The sequence below is a fragment of the Megascapheus bottae genome, chromosome 27 (assembly GCF_031878675.1).
Source record: "Megascapheus bottae isolate mThoBot1 chromosome 27, mThoBot2.hap1, whole genome shotgun sequence".
Taxonomy (NCBI): Eukaryota; Metazoa; Chordata; class Mammalia; order Rodentia; family Geomyidae; genus Megascapheus; species Megascapheus bottae.
The window spans coordinates 9,636,617-9,657,602 of record NC_143535.1 but is presented as its reverse complement, the minus strand read 5'-3'; the positions used below and the strand labels follow the sequence as shown (position 1 = coordinate 9,657,602).

Here is a 20,986-nt window from a genome sequence, read left to right as displayed (position 1 = left end):
AGAAATGTAGAATCAAAGTAACAGTTTAAGTGGTAGTGGATGTTCTAATATTAATATTAACATATTAATATTAATAAATCCTTTTCAGCTGACATTAAGGGCTCAGCTACATGCATATTTACATATATATTGGCCTTAGCAAACCCTCATGAAACTCCTAAAGCAAAGTTACCAAGAATTGAGTAAAACTGGTTAAAAGGATTGCCAAACACCATATATAGTAAATAAAGCAGGATTTCAGACAGAATCAGATACTACAAGTGTTTCTTCCCCCATTGCTGTTCTATGATTGTTTTGATAATCAGTACATTCTAGATGTGTGTTAGAGATGAAATGTTCAAATCAGGATAAAGAAATGTTGCTGTTTTCTGCAACATCACAAGGACCCCTCATATCTGCAATTTGTGCCCAGACAGCTCCCTCTCTGCCCCAGGTTTATTCCAGACCTGTTTGTCTAGAATGGTAGTGGCTCAACAGCTTAGACGCATTACTGTTTTCTTGACTGTTGTTCTGACAATCTGAGTGGGTAGATAAGCAGAAACAAACTGGAGTCCAAATCCAGAAATCCATGGCCCACACCAGGTTTCTGCAATGCTTCAGAACAGAGTACTATGGAGGAAAAGGAGCCCAGATTCACCTTCTGCTACTTGATGCCTTCACCTCTGGAAGGCTCACTTTATTATTTGAATATACCTGAAAATATTTTTATTATAAGAAACAAATATAAAACACAGCTATTGTGGGAGTTTGAGACCTAAATTGACCAGAAAAGGTTCTGCAGGTGAAATGAAGTCTTTCCTTCCTGGAAGAGAGGGATCTTCTTCTACCATCGAAGGCTGACCGTAAACTCCACTCACACTTCCTAACATGTGTCCAGCAAAAATCAGAATTATTTTCTTGCTGAGATCTGGGACAATCTTTCATTTCCGGTGGTAGCCTCTCTCTTCTCAGCCAGAACAGCTCTAACTCGGCCGTTGATGAGCACTGGGGCACACTGCATGTGTGAGCATCTGACCTGCATTCCCTCCTGTCCCAAGAGTAGCCCAGAACGCCTACTGAGCCCCAGTAAGTGCTTTACTTTCCCTCTCCCTTCAGCCCACACTCAGGCTCAACATGAGCCAGGAAGCAAGATGTGGTACTGTTTGGGGCCATACTAAGTTCTTCATCCAATTTTAGGAAAGCCACCCCATTTCCTGGATGACTGGAGGCAGGGCACGCGGAGCTAGCCCTCTCTACCACTAGTTGTCCTTCTGTGGGCAGGGTCTGGCGCCTAGCCTGCAGGAGGAGGCTGTCCAGGGCCGGCTAGCCCTCGAGGTGGCCCGCCCCCCGCAGTGACGTCTCAGGAAGTGGAGGGCACCAGACTGACCATGCACCCTCCTGGACTCCTCCCAGTGCGGAGTCCCTGGCAGTCTGTCTGTGGGAGATGCTGCAGCCTCGGTTGCAGTCGTTGTGCACGCAGCGATCTGTCCATCTGTCTGTGCACTGGCTTCTCCGCACGGTAGTGCCGGGGAGTGGAAGGGTGCACCGGGAGTCTCAGCCATGCCAGCGGGAGCTGCCCTCGGGGCTGTGCTGCTGGCCGCGCTGCTGGCGGGGCCTCGGGGCGCCAAGGGTCGCCTGCTAAGCGGTGAGTGCTGGGGAGCCGCGAGCAGGCTGTGCGCCCAGAGCGCGCTAGCTGCGGCTGACCCTTTACAGGGCCACCAGTGCCCTTCTTTGGTCTGAGGGGTCGGGAGGGGGGTACCTCTACGTCCCTGCTTTCCCCACCCGTGCTCTGCTCCTGGATCAGCGCCCCCGGATTGCCGGGGTTGTGGGAACAAGTGCTCGCTTTGGGAGACTTCCTGAGACGGCCAGTCCCTTGGGTGTCCGGGAACTTCCGACCAGTGGGCCAGGGTGGGTGGGAGGCAGGGTGGGGAGGTGGGCAAACTCGCTGCTGCGGGCCCCTCTCGGAGGGGTCCCGGTCCGGGTCCCGCGGGAAGCAGCGCGGGAGTGTCCAGACCCCGATCGGGGCACCCGCGTGCGGGGGGCGGGGTGGGGGTGCGCTCGTCCCGGTCTCAGTCTCTCCCGGCGGGAGGGGGGACGGCTGGCTCCGGCGCCCGCCCCCGGAGCGCTCCGGGACGGGGAAGACAACCTAGTTAGCGGGACGAGCCCCGCCTGGCTCCGGGAAATGACTCTCCGCTTCCTTCCTTCTGTCCCGTCACAGCAGACTCGGATCTGGACCCCAGAGGAGGTACCGTGTTTAGCTTCTTGCCTCTTCCAACTGTTCCGCTGGCCGGGTTGGGGGCCTGGGAGGGGGGCGGCGGCGAACAGCTGCACCGTTTCTGGGTTCCCTTCTTAGGCGCCAACACCTTGGCCAAGAGGGCCGCAGAAAACTGGAACCTACTCCCGAATCTCAACTCGTGGAGTTGATTAACGAACCTAGAGGTGGTGTCACGACAGCAAAAGAAAAGGGGAGGGGCGGGGGGGACCGACCTGAACCGCTAAACGACTAAGGGCTGCAGAAGCTGGGTGGTTGGGGTGAGGGGAGGGCAGAAGCTTCCTCCCCCTTCCCTTTCCTGCAGATGGGAAGAGAAAGACACTTCCTGGAGACAGGAGAACCAGATGGGCCCTCGGGCATCTGTCCAGCTCTGGCACTCACTCGCAGACAGGGTATATGCGGCCAGGCTGGATCATGCAGGAAACTCCACTGAGGTGTTATGTTTTCCCTTGACAATCCAGTGGAAAAGTAGGAGCTGCCAGAAAATCCAACTCCAGCTTATGCGAATGGTCAGGTTGGGGGTGTTCCTGAGGCCTCACTTATCTTTCCCCTGCTGCCAGGTTTGGAACCCCTGCAAGTAATCATAAAAACTTGGCCAGGACAGCCTCCTCTGCAGGCTTCACGGCAGCCTCAGACGCTGGCAACATCCAGTTTTGAGCTCTCCTAATTTGCTGGTGGGCCTATCCTTTCAGAGATTCCCTATTTAGCAGCCAACAGCCAGGGTAATGGGGAGGAGGTGCAAAATTCTTTCAGCTTCTTCCTTGTTGAAAATTTCTTTAGAAAAGTGATGAGAGGTGAAAATAAAGATTCACTGGAGCTTTCTGGACCATCTGTATGTATTCATTCCCAGTTAGCGCTAACAGTATCATTAACTGTGGCCTCCTTCTCTTGTATTCTGGACAGCACTGACAATAATTTTTTTTTAAGTTATCTGGCTCCCTGCACAACTGCAAAACAAGTTGGAGGAATGAGAACATTCCAGAAGGTCTGGGAAGAGATTTCCAACCCAAATCCTTCACCCTTTATTTTGTGACAAAAATTCACACCCACAGCCATAATTTGGCTCTTTTCTTGCAGGACTAATCTTCTTATTGTGATGTGGTTTTCATTTTGCACACTTGGATCAAGAAGCAAATGCTGTGTAATCCTGTGGACTAGGATCTGGCATTTGTTGCTGTATTCCCAGCCACTAGCACAGTGCCACGCAAAGAGGATACACTCAGTAAATAGTCACTCAATGAAAAAGTAATGCGACTAAGATTTTGGCTGCAGCAAGACTTCAATCATTCAGATAAAAGTGAGAACAGTGTGTGCCGATGAACCATTTGTTGTTACTCATTGCCCAGCAAATTTGTCTGAAATAGTCTTAAAGTATTAGTCAGATGAGGTACATTGTATGGGTTCTTCTCAGAGCAACCTGAACCTGAGGTAAAGTGGTGCTGGGATGATCTTGTGATCAGATCTGGATTCTGACTCAGCTGCTGCTACTGATAGCTCTTTGACTTTAAACAAAATGACTTAATTTCCCAGAGCCTCAGTCTTCTCAATTGTAAAATGGGTCATAAATAGTATCTCTATCTTTGGGAGGAGGTGGGGGGAGAGAAATGGGGACAAAAACATGAGAAGGGGTATCAATGTGAGAGAAGTAATGCACTTATTATCTGGACAATGTAACTATAACCCCTCTATACATTATCCAGACAATAAAAAATAAAATAAAATAAATAGTATCTATATCCCAGGATGGTTATTATCAAATGAGATAAAGTATGCATGTAAATATAAAGCCCTCATCATTGTTTATGGCACACAGGAAAAGTCCAATATGCCTTAGGTGTTGTCTTTAGGTCAGAGGACTGCCAGTAGAAGAGAAGCCCAAGTATCTGATGCTCTTAGATTCTTCTCACAGAAGAGACTGAATTACCCTGCTAGTATCTAGGTGGGTCAGAAACTTTAGGAAGCCTCTTGTTACCTAAAAGTACCACTTAATAGAGATATTCACTTTAAGCTACACTAATCTCCTGAGATTCCCTAATGGCATAAAAGTGTTCCTTGTGTGCCTTAAGTGAAGTCATAAATCTTTTTTAAAAGATAAAAATGTCTAGTTTTTTTAAGAATCTGTAGTAGAGTAAATAAAATATAGTATCCTTCCATAATATGGACATCAGAGTTTAAATTACTACAACTATATGCTAGAAGGAGTGTTGATTTCCTCTGGGAATCCTAACTGACATGACAATCCTCTATTGATGAATACTCAGACTCCTAGTCAGAGGTCATCCTCAGAGATGCCTCTGAGTAACCCTCCCCTGGTATACTTTTGGTGGGAACATAAAATGGTTGCTTTCTTTCTTTCTTTCTTTTTTCTTTCTCTCTCTAGGGCAGCTGATCTGCCGAGGAGGGACCCGGAGGCCTTGCTATAAAGTCATTTATTTCCATGATGTTTCTCGAAGGCTGAACTTTGAGGAAGCTAAAGAAGCCTGCAGATGGGATGGGGGCCAGCTAGTTAGCATTGAGTCTGAAGATGAGCAGAGACTGATAGAAAAGTTCATTGAAAACCTCTTGGCATCTGATGGTGACTTCTGGATTGGACTTAGGAGGCATGAGGAGAAAAAAAGCAACAGCACAGCCTGCCAGGACCTTTATGCTTGGACTGATGGCAGTACATCAAAATTTAGGTACGTGTGTGCTTCCATAGGATTGACTCCCTTGACATAACTCAGAAAGAGGCAGGCTGGATGGGATATGACACATCCATGGGGGAAAGAAAGGAGACCTAGCCAGGCAAAGCCTGGCTGGGAAGAAAGGTGAGAGGGGATGGAGGGCAGGGCAGTCATACCAGAATGCCCAATGACTGACCAAAGTAGTGTGATGAGAAGGTTGTAAGTCAGTGGTTCTGGCTGTCTGGCCTTTCTCTTGAGTCAAGAAGAGACTACCGTAAACACAGAAAACCCTGATGAGAAACAATCCAAGTCGAGGAAAGCTGTAATCTACAAGACCCTTCTAAATTTATACCACCAAGATACGGGTGCTGACTCACACCACACCATGGCATGCTTTGCCATCATCTCTCCCCCCAAAATTCAATGGCAGCCCAGGAGTTTGGCCTAAGGGTGGAGTGCTTGCCTAGCATACACAAAGACCAGGGTTTGATTCCTTGGTATCATACATAGAAAAAAAAAAAGTTGGAAATGGTGCTGTGGCTCAAGGTAGAACTCTAGTCTTGAGAAAGCCCAACGACGGTGCTCAGGACCTGAATTAAGCCCCAGGACTGGCAAAAACATTTTTTAAATACCAAAAAAATTCAATGGCTAACATTTAAAAGCATCAAGACTAAGGAGACGACATAATACTAGAGACATGTCTACAAATATAACTTAGCTAATACTTTTGTTTTAAAGAGTTGCCATCAAAAGATTTTTTTCACTTACCCCAAAAGATAAAGCAGCAAAATCATAAAACAGAAAATCATGGGTGTAATCATATGGAAAAACATCTAAAGTCGTTATCAGACAAAAAGATGAAACTTAAAACATGTATTTTACCTGTTGCATCTAAGAAAATAGCATCTGTTGCTGTCTACCCATTATGCTGATCAGATAAGTTTGGGAGAAACTCCTCCAGGGTGTTCATGGGCTTCTCTTCATGGGAAACAGAAAAGGAAAATTAGTAGATGAACTCAAGTATATATCTCTCACTGTACAATGTCTCAGATCCACAATGAATATTTACTGATCTAGTTTTCAGTTCAGATTCCCACACTGACCCCCATATTGGTCTCCATGGCTGACCTAGTAGCATAACAAAATCCTTATCTGTGAAATGTCTGAGGGCCCAGTCACCTAGAACTTCTTAGGCTGTAATGTACTTTCCCGCTGATTATCAAAACTGAGACATGAGTACCAAGAGATACCCAAGTAGATAACTTAGGAGTCTTCTCCCTGCCCATAACATATAATAGGAAACCTAGCTCCTCTTTATGATTAGTTACCTACCTCCTGTCATTATAATGATATTTCTTGACTGCTGATCCCTGGACACAAGGATTCTAATACAATAAGATTTCTGCTATGTCTTCTAGAAATATTTCCCCCTTGGAAATAAGTGCCTCTAAACTCCCAAAGCCTGCCATTACAGAGATAAGGAGTACCAATTCTCTCCAGTGGTATACTACCACTGATGGTATTCCTGCTTTTGTTCATTGATCAGAATCATATATTCTACTCTTATAAATACAGAAGTACTGTTTAAATCACTAGTTTAAAGTATATAGGGCTTTATGGAGGTGATAACCCACCCATAACACTCCTTCTAAGATGGTGTTTCAAGTATACTTTCAACAAACTATTCAATTACTTTGGCAAACTTACAGCTTCAGTAAATGCCATGGCCTGTTACCCATGCCCTTTACCTTCTTTGCTATGAAACAGGTCCCCTTGTCTAATAAGATGTTATTTAAATACACCTTTGGATAGGGTGCTGCCTAAGCTCCAGAGGCAGGAAAGGCAAATCAAATGCCCAGATGAATCTCTGTCCCCTTTAGGAACAGATAAAATAGTCTTTTAACTTGAAAGGAATGTTCTAGTATTCTCTGGATCACTAAGCATCTTTATATACTAAAAAGTAGCTTGTTCTTGAATAGTTATAGGGTTTCTCTCTAACCCTTAGAAGTACATGAGTCTTACTAAGTCCTTCAATATATTATCTACTTGTTGTTCATCAGGTCCATGTCAAGATGTCAGCAATATAATGGACCACTGTAGTATTCTACAAGATTTCTAGGAAATCTAGGCTTCTCCTAACCATATAACAGGGGGTAGAAAAAAATCAACAGGACCTTGAGGAAAGATCATGAAGGTATAGTATTCATCACATCTAATGAACACATACTCTTTCAGATATCTTAGATTGGGAATCAGAAAAATCACACTGGTCCATTAACCTCTCCTTCTACCAGTGATTTATGAGTCTGAAAACAGGCTAAAATCCAAAAAACATAAGCTGGGAATATATTCCATCTATCTATGAGATGATTGTTCAGGAAATTCAACCTAGGGGATACAACAAAGGATCTTCCTTTGGGCAGAATGCAACACAGAGCTAAACCAGAGCCATACTCTCTCACTAGCAGAAGATCTGTCTCTTAGTTATCTCTTTCCTGAGGAAGGGCTCTGAGAAAAGATAGGCAGAACAACAGTGCCTAGTTAAATAGTCTGAGCATCAGAGCAAGATCCCCATTCAGAAGAGAACTGCTCAGGTAAGTAACCAGGCAGAGCACAAAGCCCAGCCCTGAATCAACAAATGGGGTGGATTCCCACACACTGAGATGGTCAAAAAGATTTTGGCCCCACATATCCAGGCCACTGGATAGTAGAGCTAAGGGGCCCATCTGGGAGATTTGGGAGGCAAAGCTATCTAGCAGTAGAGACTAAGAGGCTCATGGGTCTGATCAAGAGGAAATTACTTCAAAACTGAAAAAGACCTAGTGGTTTTCCTGACTTTGTCTCCATCCGCCTCACATGCTTTAACAGCCTATCTTTCTTTCTCTCTCTCCCTTTCAACACACATATGTATACATATGTGTGAATAGATAGATAAGATTAGATAGATAGATAGATAGATAGACAGACAGACAGACAGACATGCATGACTTGTTCAGATGCTTGAACTTCTCATCTATCATCTAGAACTGTTAAGGTAGCAGTGGCTGTCGATAAACAGGGAAAATGGAAACAGGACACGCACAATTCCTTTTCTCATTACACCTGATCTCTGAAAAAATGAGAAACAAAACACATAATTGGCAGAAAAGAAAAGGGGGAAAAAGACCATCCAGACCAGCTCTGCTAGTTGTTTCTCCTAATTACTTTGCAGACAGCATATGGAAAAAAGGCTATGATAAATGTCAGTTGATTGATTGTGACATCCATATTAGAGAGCTGTGGTTGTACTTATTGGCAGTGCTTTGGCACCTCCGTGTCTCTGTATTGTTTTCTGAAGTGAAAGCTGCATGCTTGGTTACCTCTGTTGTTGATCCTTTTCCTATAGGAACTGGTATGTGGATGAGCCTTCCTGTGGCAGCGAGGTCTGCGTGGTCATGTACCATCAGCCATCAGCACCTGCTGGCATCGGAGGCTCCTATATGTTCCAGTGGAATGATGACCGATGCAACATGAAGAACAATTTCATTTGCAAATACTCCGATGGTAATAAATCCCCTCCCAAACTATGTGGCTGAATCCTTAGCCTCCTCTCCCATTTCACAAACAGGTGCCAATAACAAGAATTTGGTTTCAGTTGTGGGGTTTTTTTGTGTGTGTATTTTTTGTTGGTGGTGGTGGGTTTTGTTTTTGTTTTTGTTTCTGGGAAAGCTTGTTGCAGATGCCAGTAATAGTAAACTTGGGAAATTCTTGTAAAGAGAAATATGATGACACTTCCTTACTGAGGAGTAATTCTAGCGAAGAAAAGGTTATCAGATGCTAAGACCAGGAAATAGATAAAGCAAGTCTTCTGAGAACATCCAAAAAAGGCCCTCTTTCTGGACAAACACAAACACTTAGTCATCCCACATGTGTGGGAGCCTGGAATTAGCTAACTATTTCTCCTACAAGTCTTCTAATAACCATATGAGCTTATTTGGGGAGAATTTAAAGGCTCGTGATAAAGCACATCAATTCCATTGGGCAGAGTCAGCAGGCACTTTGATGAGTAACTTTTAACTTCCCAGACTACCCACCCCCTTTAGATATGACTTAGAAATTCAATTTGCAAGTGCTTCCAGATCAGAAGGATTTTTCTGAATTTTCCCAGATTCCCTTATTATAAATGACTTAAACTTGAACTCCTTATTGATTTACCCCTGACGCTTCTCACCACCTCAAAGCTTCTTGGCCCCAATTCTGCAGTTTTTTATGATATAAGTAGAAGACTTGTTACTTATATTTAGTGTAGGACTAAATAATGTTATCTTAAAGTCATTTGCAATAGACTATATGCTATGGGGGCAATTTTTTGTGGCTAAAAGATGTTCTCCCTCCCTCCCTGTTCCCCCATCAGATAAAGTCTCCTCTCAAATGATCTGGCTCTCCCTACCATCCAGAGTTGCCTCAGGAAACAAGTGTACCAAGATCATGACTGGCTTAGCAAGTCACTTTCTCAGAACAGTAAAAGCAAAACACTTGTTACAAACTGGCTCCCCATTTGTGTGCATGTGTGCGTGCGTGGCGCCTACCAGTCCTAGCGCTTAAACTCTGGGCTTGGGAGCTGTCTCTGAGCTTTGTGTTCAAGGGTAGCACTCTACCACTTGAGTCACTTCTGCCTTTTTTGTGATTAACTGGAGATAGTCTCATGGACTTTCCTGCCAGGGATGGCTTTGAACATAATCCTCAAATCTCAGCCTCCTGAAGAGTGAGGATTACAGGTATGAGGGGCCACTTTTGTTAATTATACTCTGTTAGCTACATGGTTTCTTTAAATAACAGACTTTTCAAATTTTTCATTATCAGCCTTGTATTTTTGAACTTAAATTCATATTCTTCCTTCATTTTTCCATTGCCTTTATTAATGTACTAAATACATTAATAGGACAGTACACCCACAAGGTTTAATAAGGAGAATATGATAAAATGCTATTTGCAAAGGTATAAAAAAAAGGGGAGGGAAGGGGCCGGGAGTTTAGCCTAGTGGTAGAGTGCTTGCCTAGCATGCACGAAGACCCGGGTTCGATTCTCAGTACCACATACATAGAAAAAAGCCAGTAATGGTTCTGTAGCTCAAGTGGTAGAGCTCTAGCCTTGAGAAAGTCCAACGACAGTGCTTAGGCCCTGAACTCAAGCCCAGGACTGGAAAGAAAAAAAGAAAGAGAAAGAAAGATAGATAGATAAAGAACAAGAAATGGCAAAATGTCTTGGACTAGCTACAATGGGAAACTATTACCACTACTATCTTTATAAAGGGGACAAAGGGAGAGAATCATTTTAGCAAAACCCAGAGAGAGCTTGGCATCATAAGAGGAACCACCACAGAATGCTACAACTGCCAAATCATGCTGACAGGGAAGGGGACATGGGGAATAAATACCATGACCTCGTTCCTTCTGCCCTCATCTTCTGATCTTGCTTCCTTAAAATTAGAGGGCAAAGATAAGGTTCAGTGAAGAAATGGTTCTCTCCCCAAACAGAGAATGGATCCAATAGAGATTAGGCAGGAAAACAAATATACACACTGCCTTTCAGAAGCCACCTCTCCTCAGGATAAGTTCATGCAACTTAGAATGCTGAAAAAGTTTAGACATGATCGAACCTATCCTTCCTCTCGAGCCTCAATTCTAACTACTGTAAGTCCTCTCCTCACCCTATCCTAGTATCTTTGCACTCAATGTAGTTCATGAGAGCTCTTATCTGTTGTTTCCTTTGCATGGAACACCCTTTCCCCTTTCCTAAGTAATTCACTCTTACTCTTCAGGTTTAGGGGAAATATCACCTTCCCTCCTAACAAGTGCAGCAAGTCACTGTGGATTGTTACAATGGCCCCGATGATGATGGTGCTAACAATAATGATAATGAATTTCTATGACTGCCATTATCAGGTCAATGAAAGATTAATGTGGCTGATTCTTTAAAAATAGTATTATAGCAAGATGGATTTCTTGGTTTTGACTTTTGTTCTGTGGTTACATGAGACAATGGCCTCTCCCTTTTGAATGCAAATGGAAGACACCCCATCTGCAACTTACTCTCTGAAAGAAAGTTATGTTCGTAAGTGGATGCATATAAACATTTACAGATACATGTGTACAGATACACAGATATAAAGGTAGGTGGGTGAGTGGGTAGGTAGGTAGGTAGGTAGGTGGCAAGCAGACAGACTAGAATAATTAACTGAAATGTGGTAAAATGATAAGGTAAAAGATATCTTGCAAATTTTAATAAGTCTGAAATTGTTCCAAAGAAGTTAAAAAGTAATTTCCTGTGGTAGTTTGCTTGCGTAGCATGCACAAAGACCTGGGTTTGATTCCTCGGTACCACATACCTAGAAAAAAGCCAGAAGTGGTACTGAGGCTCAAGTGGTAGAGCTCTAGCCTTGAGAACGTCCAAGGACAGTGCTTAGGCCTGGCTCAGGCCCAGGACTGGCAAACAAAAAAAAAAAGTAATTTCCTTTGGGAAGACTTCAGCCCCCTCAAAACTAAGTTGAATATTCTTCCTTTTTTCCATAAGAAAACATTATTGCCAGGTGCAGTGGTTCACACCTCTAATCCTAGCTACTCAGAAGGCTGAGATTTGAGGATCATGGTTCAAAGCCATCCCAGGCACTAAAGTCTGTGAGACTCTTATCTCCAATTAACCACTAGAAAACCAGAAGTGGTGTTGTGGCTCCAGGGGTAGGGCAATAGCCTTGAGCTGAAGAGCTCAAGGACGGTGCCTAGGCTCAGAGACCAAGGTCCACAACTGACAACAAAAAAAAAACAAAAACAAAAACAAAAAAATTATCAAAATAATCAAAATTGAGTTTGATTTTATACATCAGTCTATCATACAGTAGTCATTATATAATTAAAGATAAATGAGGTTTGTATCACATCTACATATACGCACTTATGAGGAGATAATTAAACATTTCTGTTCTCTCTGAAAGAAACTTTAGAGTAGGTTTAGGACTGTGATTTCCAAATCCTGCTGTTATGGACCCCCATCCTTCTGAACTCCCAAGCATCTGATTAAGCATAAAGTACCCATTGCCAATACACTTGAGGTCAGCCAAATGCAAATACAATGGACGTTCATTGTCTATGCAACCTAACTTTCCTGAGGCTTTGGGAAGTATTTTGAAGAACTCAGAGCCTGTCATCAGGTTCTGACTGGGAACTGACCAGTCCCCCAACCATTCCACTGCTTTGAGATCAGTGGTTTTAATTCTATAAAGCACATTCATGTAAACTGATAAAATGCCTTGAGTCAGGAGTGTAGTGGAGGAATAGAGATTATTGTTAAAGATGGGTTAGCTATCGAGTAGGAGCTATGTGATAACACAGAAGTTAATTGCACCAGACTTTTGCTATTCTATTTTTTAAAAGAAGAAATCCTGAAACATTTCTTTTAAATTAACTAACCCATTTCCTTGTGTCTGGTAACAATCAATAATCTGGTAATAATAAGTAAAATTTATTGAAAATGAATGTCATTCTCTAGCTGATGTCATTCAGCCAGGAGAAAAATTTAGTTATTAGTTTTGTCTTTTTTTTCCTGCAGTGAAACCCACAGTTCCTTCTACAAGGCCTGAAGGTAAGGCTGTCTTGTATGACTGGGGTTAATTTGGGCTATTTTGAAACTCTTCTTTATAGAGTTAGAGCCAAATGTCCTTTTGACCTGATTATAGAAAGACCACTGAGAACACAGATAGTTTGGATAGGATAAGGCTCATCTAGTTACGATAATTTGTTCCTTGTGTTCACTCTCTGCTGTTGTCTACTTCTGTCAAATCTGAAAAGCAACAGTTACAAATTCAATCTGGAAGGTTCCTTATTATTGCTGATAATATGGATGGAATAAGTTAATCTAATGAGACAAGAGACTGAGCCAAACTGATTAATGATTCTAGCAGTAAGTCTTTGGTTCTTCCTGTGGCACCTTGGTACTTCATGTGGCTCAATGTCATTGCTCTGGGCTGTTTTGGTGCTTGATCTTTGGCAGCAAGAGTTACTAAGACATAAAAGACAATTAAACCTCAAGGGCAGCAAATTCAATTCATTGCTTTTCTATGTTTATAAATGTCACTGGTTTGGGTACTGTTTTTTGTTTTTTTATTTTGGGGGTTTTTTTGTTTTGTTTTTTTACATCCCACTTTGGATGTAGGAGAGCCTCAGAAAATACTTGGTCTATAGTGCCTTTCCCCAAGTTCTAGGTCTATATGTTTCTTTCCCAGGTGAGGGAACAGATCCAACAACATCCATACTTCCAGATGAAACACAGAAAGAAGATGCTAAAGAAACAGTTAAAGAAAGCAAAGGTGAGTATAGAACTCACCTGGAAAAATTAGTGAATGGACTTCCTTGAGCACAAATTACTTGTGTTATATTCTCTGTTCTTCCCACAGCTCCTTTAGACATGAAATTAGGGAAAGCATCTATGACTTTGTGAAACCTACATTAAATGTGAAATGTGCAGCTATCCTAAAAACAATTAAGAATATTATATTAAAATAGGTAAGAGGTGAAAGATCCTGTCTTTCACTCTAAAGACAAGACCTCAGAAAGTACCTACAGTCAAGGGGATTGGGATACAATGATAGGGTGGAGACTGGGAGACTGGATACAGAGAAATAAGATCAGAAAGTCTCAAGCCATGATGTATAATGTCTGTGCAACAAAGAGAGAAAATGAACAAAATCATCTAAAAAGTTAGATCATAAAATGTAAAATAAAACAGACCATTAGCTAATGGGCTTTCAACCTTACTCTAACCCTGGCTTTCAAAGAAAGGTGTCTCTGAACAAAAACCACTTAATTTAACTGTGCTTCAGAATACTCTTTTGCATAACAGAAGCAATCACGTTTTTCTTGCCTACTTGAGCACACTACTGTGTCCATAAGATAGAATAATTGCAGAACTATAATTCAGTTCTGATGGTGAGTTAGCACAGGTCCTTCATCTTTAAAGGCACAATCCACAAGGGCCCTCATGGAGTCCATGGGCTATCTGCACATATGACGAACTGGTTACAAATCCAGGGTGCCCACGACCCCTCTCAGGCTAGGTAATCCACCAGAACAACTCATGAAATTCGGGAAAACACTATTCTTAAGAACATTGCTATACAGGATTAAATAAAAAGAAGCAAAATGAAAGAGATTCACAGAGCCAAACGGGGACATCTGTGAGTTGTCTGGGTGCAATCAGGATGTGTCTATCTCCTTGTTATGGCTCTGGAATCTGTCTGAAGTTTTTTTGTTTGTTTGTTCTTTGATGGTTGTCAGGTTTATAGCTACATAGAAAAAAAAATCTAAATTAGACTCTGGATGGTTGGGAATGTGGGGTCAGCAGGTAGGAAAGGCATTCACCTCCAAACCTTGGTCAACCCAACCCTCTGCTACATTAAGGAGAAAGACAAGGAAAGAATCTCCCTTCTCTGGGGGGGATGGGAGAGTTAATTACCAAACATTCCTCTAGATATTTGCAAGAGACTCAAAACTTTAAATTTTTCATTGATATTTAAAATAACAGTACAAGTAGAAAACGCTCACTTAAATGAAGTTGGAAACTTTTGCTGATTGGGCAACTGCAACTACCTCCTACTAATGCACTCTCTGGAATAGTCTGTTGCTTAGGAATATTAAAACTTGGGGCTGGGAGCATAGCCTAGTGGTAAAAGTGCTTGCCTAGCATGCATGAAGCACTGGGTTCCATTCTTTGGTACCACATACTAAGAAAAAGCCAGAAGTGGTGTTGTGACTCAAGTGGCAGAGCACCGGCCTTGAACAAAAAGTGTCCAACAAGGACAGTACCCAGGTCCTGAGGCCCTGAGGCCCTGAGTTCATGCTCCAGGACTGACCAAAAAAAAAATAAATAAATAAAGCCTGGTTTGAAAACAGAGAAAGGAGAAGGAAAAGGAGAGCAAAGGAGGAGGAGGAGGAGGAAAACAAGGAAGAGGAGAAAAAAACACCTCACTACTGCTGATAGTGTGCTTTTTATTTTTTTCTTTTTAGACACTGACTTGAATCTTACCTACATTCTAATCTCCAGCATCCCCCTTCTCCTCCTCCTTGTGGTAGCCACAGGGGTGTGTGCAGTATGGATCTCTAGAAGGAGGCAAGTAAATCCACCATTGTGTAAACCTCTGCATTCTCTGAACTCGGAGATCTGAGCACTGGCCTGATGACCTCATTAGAAGTCATGGCCACTCCAAGAGAAGGACCACTGCAGATCTGACAGGAAAGTTTCTAGCAGCCTCAAACATTCAAAAGTGCTAAGCATTTGTGCTGAGTTGTGACTAAGAAAGTGATTTTCTATTCTATTTGTGGTGTGTGTGTGTGTGTCTGTGTGTGTGTGTGTGTGTGTGTGTGTGTTTAAGATGTCAACAAACTATAAGGGTGAGGCTCTGCTACTTCACTTCCTGTGTATCCATGTATCACCTAGTAAACAGGCTTCCATGCATGTAGGTCATCATTCCAAAACTGCCTGTTGAGTAAGGAATGACTGATGGGCCACATGGAAAATGACTGCTTCAAAGCATTCTGGTAAGCCTCCAATACTGTCTCTTCATTCTCAAGGAAAGAGCAGAGTTCCTTTCAGCTGAAACACATAGAAACATTACAATAAAATAGCTCTACTTGGGAGCCAGACAGCCTCTGTTAACCATCAGGACCAGAGATAGAGCCTCACTTTTTAGGTGCACAGAACTACTCAGGTACATTTTTTTTTTTTTTTGCCAGTCCTGGACTTGAGCTCAGGGCCTGAGCACTGTCCTTGGACTTTCTCAAGGCTAGAGCTCTACCACTTGAGCCTCAGCACCACTTCCGGCTTTTTGCTATGTATGTGGGGTACCGAGGAATCGAACCCAGGTCTTCGTGCATGCTAGGCAAGCACTCTACCACTAGGCCAAACATTTTTTTGTCCAGTTCTAGGGCTTGAACTCAAGGCCTAGATACTGGTATTGAGTTTTCTCAAGAATAGCACTCTATCACTTGAGCTACAACACCACTCCCAGCTTTTTCTATGTATATGATACCGAGGAATCGAACCCAGGGCTTCATGCATGCCAGACAAGCACTCTACCACTAGGCCATACTCCCAGCCATCAGATACATTTTTATACTAGTATTCCCATTTACACAACAGGAAAGGTAAAGTTCAATTTAAGTGTATGTTTTTTTTAACTTCCTCTGGTGAGCAATTTGAGATGTGCTAATAATATTCCAGTGTAGAAATTATTTCATTTAGTAACTTCCTCCAAGGATTTATTGTAAGGAATAAAGCAGTTGCTATGTGAAGAACAGGCACATACTAAATACTGCAAAATGTTAGCAATTATATTAAGTTTTATTAGTCATTTCCTTTGAATTTAAAAGTAGAATTTGGTTCAAACAACTATAAATATTTCTGGCTGGGCACAGTGGCTCATTCATGTCTGTAATCCCAGCCACATGAGAAGCAGAGACCAAGAGGATTACAGTTTGAAGCCAGCCCACAACAAAAAAATACCCCTCACCATCATAACAAATAAATTGGGCATGATAGCATGCACCTGCAGTCATTGCTGTGCAGGAGGCATAAGTAGGAAGAAGAGTGTGAGGCCAATCTAGGGCAAATGTGTGAGAATGTCTGAAAAATAAAGCAAAAAGGAGCTGGAGGCATGGCTGAGGTAGTAAAGCTCCTGCCTTAGCTCCAACTCCATTGTGCATATCTGTGTGCATGTGTGTACATGTTTACTCTTCAGTTGGTTCTTAATTACCTTCCTTTACCAGGACTTGGGAATTATAATTCAAGCTGGACTCCATCTACATCAAGGGTTTTTACCTTTCTTGGGTCACAGACTCCTTTGTTAGTCTGGTGAGGTCTCTGGACCTCTTCCTTGGACGCTACTGTTAATTGTACAAAACAAAATACGTGGAGATGTCATGGAAGCAATTACACTGTCATATAGTTTAGCAAAATATTTCCAAAAGTGAATGTAGTACAGTAATGCATATATGTGCTTGTTTATTTAGTGGTAGATATAATTGTCACCATTTTCAAGGAGAGATGAGTGTAAAATACACTAACATAACTATAATTACGGTGGTGTGATATAAAAATGATTTCTGCTGGCAATAAGAGCAAATGTTATTATAAATTCTAATCTGCTTTATTACCTATATTAATGTAAAAACATGTGAAATTTAACTTAGAGCCGGGCCTGGTAGGTCACGCCTATAATCTTAGCTACTCAGGAGGCTGAGATCTGAGGATCATGGTTCAAACCCAGCCCAGGCACTAAAAAGTCTGAGACTCTTATATCCAATTAATCACCAGAAGTGGCACTGTGGCTTTAGGGGTAGGGAGGTAGCTTTGAGCTGAAAAGCTCAGGGACAGCATCCAGGCTCAGAGTTCAAGTCCCACGACCAAAAAACAAACAAACAACTTAGAGGTGTTTTTAAAGCTAATTAATTTTTTGCGTGCCTATTTCTATTTCTGGACCATCTTGGCTATTCCAGGGGTCCAGGAAAACAACCTATGACCTCCAGTCTAGCATCAGTAGACAATAGCTATGTAATCACTTTCAGCATAACACCTTTTTGGTTGGTGCTACCATCCCAGCCTCCCCTAAACCCTGGCACGTAGGTTTACATAGCTGTGAACTGTGACTTAGTGATTGCCAAGTGTTCCTCCTGCTTAAGGATGAAGCCTAGAGATAGTCTAGGTCTTCTGATCTCAAATACTCAGGCAATTGTCTTCCTTCTAGAAAACGGGAGCAGCAAGACCCTGGCACAAAAGACCAACACACCATCTGGGCCCCTCCTCACCAAGAAGCCAGCCCAGACCTCGAGGTTTACAACATCATAAGAAAACAAAGTGAAGCTGATTTGGCTGAGCCTAGACCGGATCTGAAGAATATTTCATTCCGGGTGTGTTCAGGAGAGGCCACTCCTGATAACCTGTCCTGTGACTATGACAACATGGCTGTGAACCCTTCAGAAAGTGGGTTTGTGACTCTGGCAAGCTTGGAAAGTGGATTTGTGACCAATGACATTTATGAGTTCTCCTCTGACAGAATGGGGAGGAGCAAGGAGTCTGGATGGGTGGAAAATGAGATATATGGTTACTAGGACATGTAAACAAACTTGAACTACCAATGGGAAAGAAACTAGAAGCAAAATTCTCCTATTTTCCATGAGGAAAATGCCCAGAGAGCGTCTATTTAAACACTTAGATCAGCTTCTGGGGTTGAGCATGTGATCCCTATTAACTCCTCATGGTTCCTCAAGTTCTGGCTGCATTCCTTATCTCAGCCTTCCACCCAGTTTGACTTTATGAGAAAGGCACCTTGCCAAAGATGTGTCCCATGTGCCAAGCTTGACCTGGCATATATTAGATTATCATTTAAATGTCAATACACTGGTCACATCTGATGTCCAAGGGACAGTGCTTGAAGTAGCAGTGATAAGGGTTAGGCTTGGAAACCCCACCTTCAGTTTATATGTTCCTTGCTGTTCACAACAGCACACATAATCACAAACAGACAGAAACTACAGTCATTTAGCTCATGTATGATAGCTGAAGGCTGCATATCAGTAATTCTCATATCTGGGCTGTTTTGTTTGTTTTCATAGAATAAAATCAAATAAAAAAGCAGGAAGCAGAATGTCAGCCAGTTTCTATGTCTCTTCCTCTGCCTGCAGTCTCGTGGGGAATTTATCCTTTCTCCTGACATCTAAACATAGAAATAAACATCTTGGAAATACTTTTTGAACTAAACATGAAATCTGTGTGTCTGCTTTGAAGCTTATTTGTGCTTCTAACCCCGATACTACATGCCATTCTGTTTGTGTGCCTGTTTTGCTGCTACATAGACCTACTGCTAATAATAACAATAATCATGGCCAGGCGTGGTGGCTCATGCCTGTAATCCTAGCTACTCAGGAGACTGAGATCTGAGGATTGTGGTTCAAAGCCAGCCTGGGCACTAAAGTCCATGAAACTGTTACCTCCAATTAACCACTAGAAAATAGGAAGTGGGGCCATGGCTCCAAGGATAGGGTGGTAGCCTTGAGCTGAAGAGCTTGGGGACAGCGCCCAGGCCCAGAGTTAGTTTTACTTCAGAGACTTGAAAACTTCAAATACTTTTGTTTTCCAATCTTGAGTAAAATTCCTTAGCCCAGGGTCAGTCATGTATACTTGGAAGTTCCAAAAGCCATCATTTCACTCCCACCAGCAACCTCCCTCTATCAGCTTAACAAATCTGCCACTGGAACATTTCTGCTTACATGTTACCTTTTAATAACTTGGCGTCTGTGTTTCCTATATGAAACCCCAAACTAGACAAAGTTAACTAATCTCAGAGTTACCAGTTCAGTGGACTGGAACCATTGCCTGACAATCTAACCTGCTTTGGGTAACTAAAATGTCTTTTCTACCTGTTTTGGACATGTGATTTGGGGTTTATAACAATATGGGCTCTAAAATGTCCAGGTTCCTATTTTGCTTCCCATGCTGGCTCTATATTTCTCTCATTTTGTGCTGTGTCCCACCACCAGGGCCCCTGGTACCAAACTCTGTGAGTGCAGGAATCTTATCTGGTCCTTGACACCAGCCTTCCCATAACCCTGACAGCACAGCTTTGTAGCGCAGTTTAGGCAACCAAAGGCTGTCGAATATTCACAACAAATCCTTCAGACCAATGTAAAACTGCCCAAATATTTCAACTAAAAGATCTGTTGGACCTGTTTTCTCCTGGGTAGAGAAGGTAATTGAACCATTTCAGTTGAAAAGAACTCCTGTTGTCTTGGAAGAAGAAAATACACTTGAAAGTAAACAGAAGCTGGTGAAGTACAGTAATGACTTACTTTAAATACTAGAAGTGAGGACTCATTCTCACTCTGTGTATGGAACAAGGTTATAAGCAAGGGGACTAGTACCTTGTCTTTGTCATTCATGTGTCATCTCTGCTGGGACCCACAGATTGTTATCCTGTGTATGCTCACAGACAATCTTACCCCTGTGTATTATTTAATGTCCTTTTTCTTCCTCCTTATCTAGGTACATTTCTATCTAATAACTGTCCAACAAACATTTGCTCTAAATGTCACATGTTTGCTATGTTAAAGCTGAACACTGAGGTTATTCACTGAGCTAATATCATTTGGAAATTTGGTAGGTCTCTTTCATCATTTAAAATGGGAGGGAATTTTATCTGGTGAATATAATGTAACCCTTCTATTAATCACAATAAAAAATAAAATTAAAATAAAAAATAAAATGGGAGGTAGCTCAGTAATAGTGCTTGGCTAGCATGCACCAGGTCCTGGGTTCAGTCCCCAGGAGTACTAATTGTCACAGTTGCATTGACATTAGCTCCTTTGTAGGAAACATATATTTGAGAATTAGATGATAGGATATCCAGTCAGAATTACTCTCAGATTAGTGGAAGTATAGGATATTATTTATACTGAACTTGTAACTTTTTCTCTTAATTAGAAATTCTTTTTTTAACAAGTTTTTATTTTACTTATTTATTTATTTATTTATTTGCCAGTCCTAGGCTTGAGCTCAGGGCCTGAGCACTGTCCTTGGACTTTCTCAAGGCTAGAGCTCTACCACTTGAGCCACAGCGCCACTTCCAGCTTTTTTCTATGTATGTGGTACTGAGGAATTGAACCCAGGTCTTCATGCATGCTAGGCAAGCACTCTACCACTAGGCCAAACTCCCCGCCTTAATTAGAAATTCTTTAAAGGTAAGTACTTTGAGCATTGGTACTATAATTGCTGATAACATATTACTTATCTCTGAGCACAGTGCACCAGTTTGCCATGATCACGTGGCTGAGAATGACTGAGAGCCTCTGATTCAAGATGATAATGAATCACTCATAAAACTATCAGCAGCATCCAGTGACACTATAAAGCATCAAGCTGTGATATAGGCTACTCAAATCAGAGGGACAACAGGTGAGTTTCAGACCTTCCATCTGCCAGAGCTGCCCCCGACTTTTCTGTCTCTTTGCCTATTCAAGGAGCTTTGCAGCTTCTTAACCCTAAAAAGAAA

The 20,986-nt window shown here is 42.3% G+C and overlaps 2 protein-coding genes across 10 annotated transcripts in view; one reads left to right on the top strand and one right to left on the bottom strand.

Moving 5' to 3' along the window:
- Positions 1-20,986, bottom strand: part of Btg4 (BTG anti-proliferation factor 4) — a 105,841-nt gene that overhangs the window by 68,132 nt on the left and 16,723 nt on the right. For 6 of the 7 annotated variants that reach the window (XR_016532816.1, XR_016532817.1, XM_090319546.1 and 3 more), the window contains one exon: positions 5,797-5,892. The exons of the other annotated variant lie outside the window; for it this stretch is intronic. The gene's annotated coding sequence lies outside the window, so the exon portion shown is untranslated. The remainder of the gene's footprint in view (positions 1-5,796; positions 5,893-20,986) is intronic. 7 annotated transcript variants of the gene reach the window in all.
- Layn (layilin) lies at positions 1,400-20,454 on the top strand. Of its 3 annotated transcripts, XM_090319536.1 has the most exons (8): positions 1,400-1,624; positions 2,201-2,224; positions 4,632-4,929; positions 8,300-8,457; positions 12,499-12,531; positions 13,172-13,255; positions 14,952-15,054; positions 17,687-20,454. In XM_090319536.1, exons 1-8 carry the CDS (start codon positions 1,540-1,542, stop codon positions 18,048-18,050), a joined length of 1,149 nt encoding a protein of 382 aa, XP_090175662.1. In that variant the 5' UTR covers positions 1,400-1,539; the 3' UTR covers positions 18,051-20,454. The 3 variants fall into 3 exon arrangements, with proteins under 3 accessions (XP_090175662.1, XP_090175663.1, XP_090175665.1); XM_090319537.1 differs by lacking the exon at positions 2,201-2,224; XM_090319539.1 differs by lacking the exons at positions 1,400-1,624; positions 2,201-2,224; positions 8,300-8,457 and having other exon boundaries at positions 4,736-4,929.

What these genes read in the sequence shown, in the direction of transcription:
- Layn (XM_090319536.1), top strand. Translation starts at nt 1,540, where the DNA reads ATGCCAGCGGGAGCTGCCCTCGGGGCTGTGCTGCTGGCCGCGCTGCTG. An exon ending in CAAGGGTCGCCTGCTAAGCG is followed by an intron (nt 1,625 to 2,200) that starts GTGAGTGCTGGG and finishes CCGTCACAGCAG; the next exon opens with ACTCGGATCTGGACCCCAGA. An exon ending in CATTTGCAAATACTCCGATG is followed by an intron (nt 8,458 to 12,498) that starts GTAATAAATCCC and finishes TTTTTCCTGCAG; the next exon opens with TGAAACCCACAGTTCCTTCT.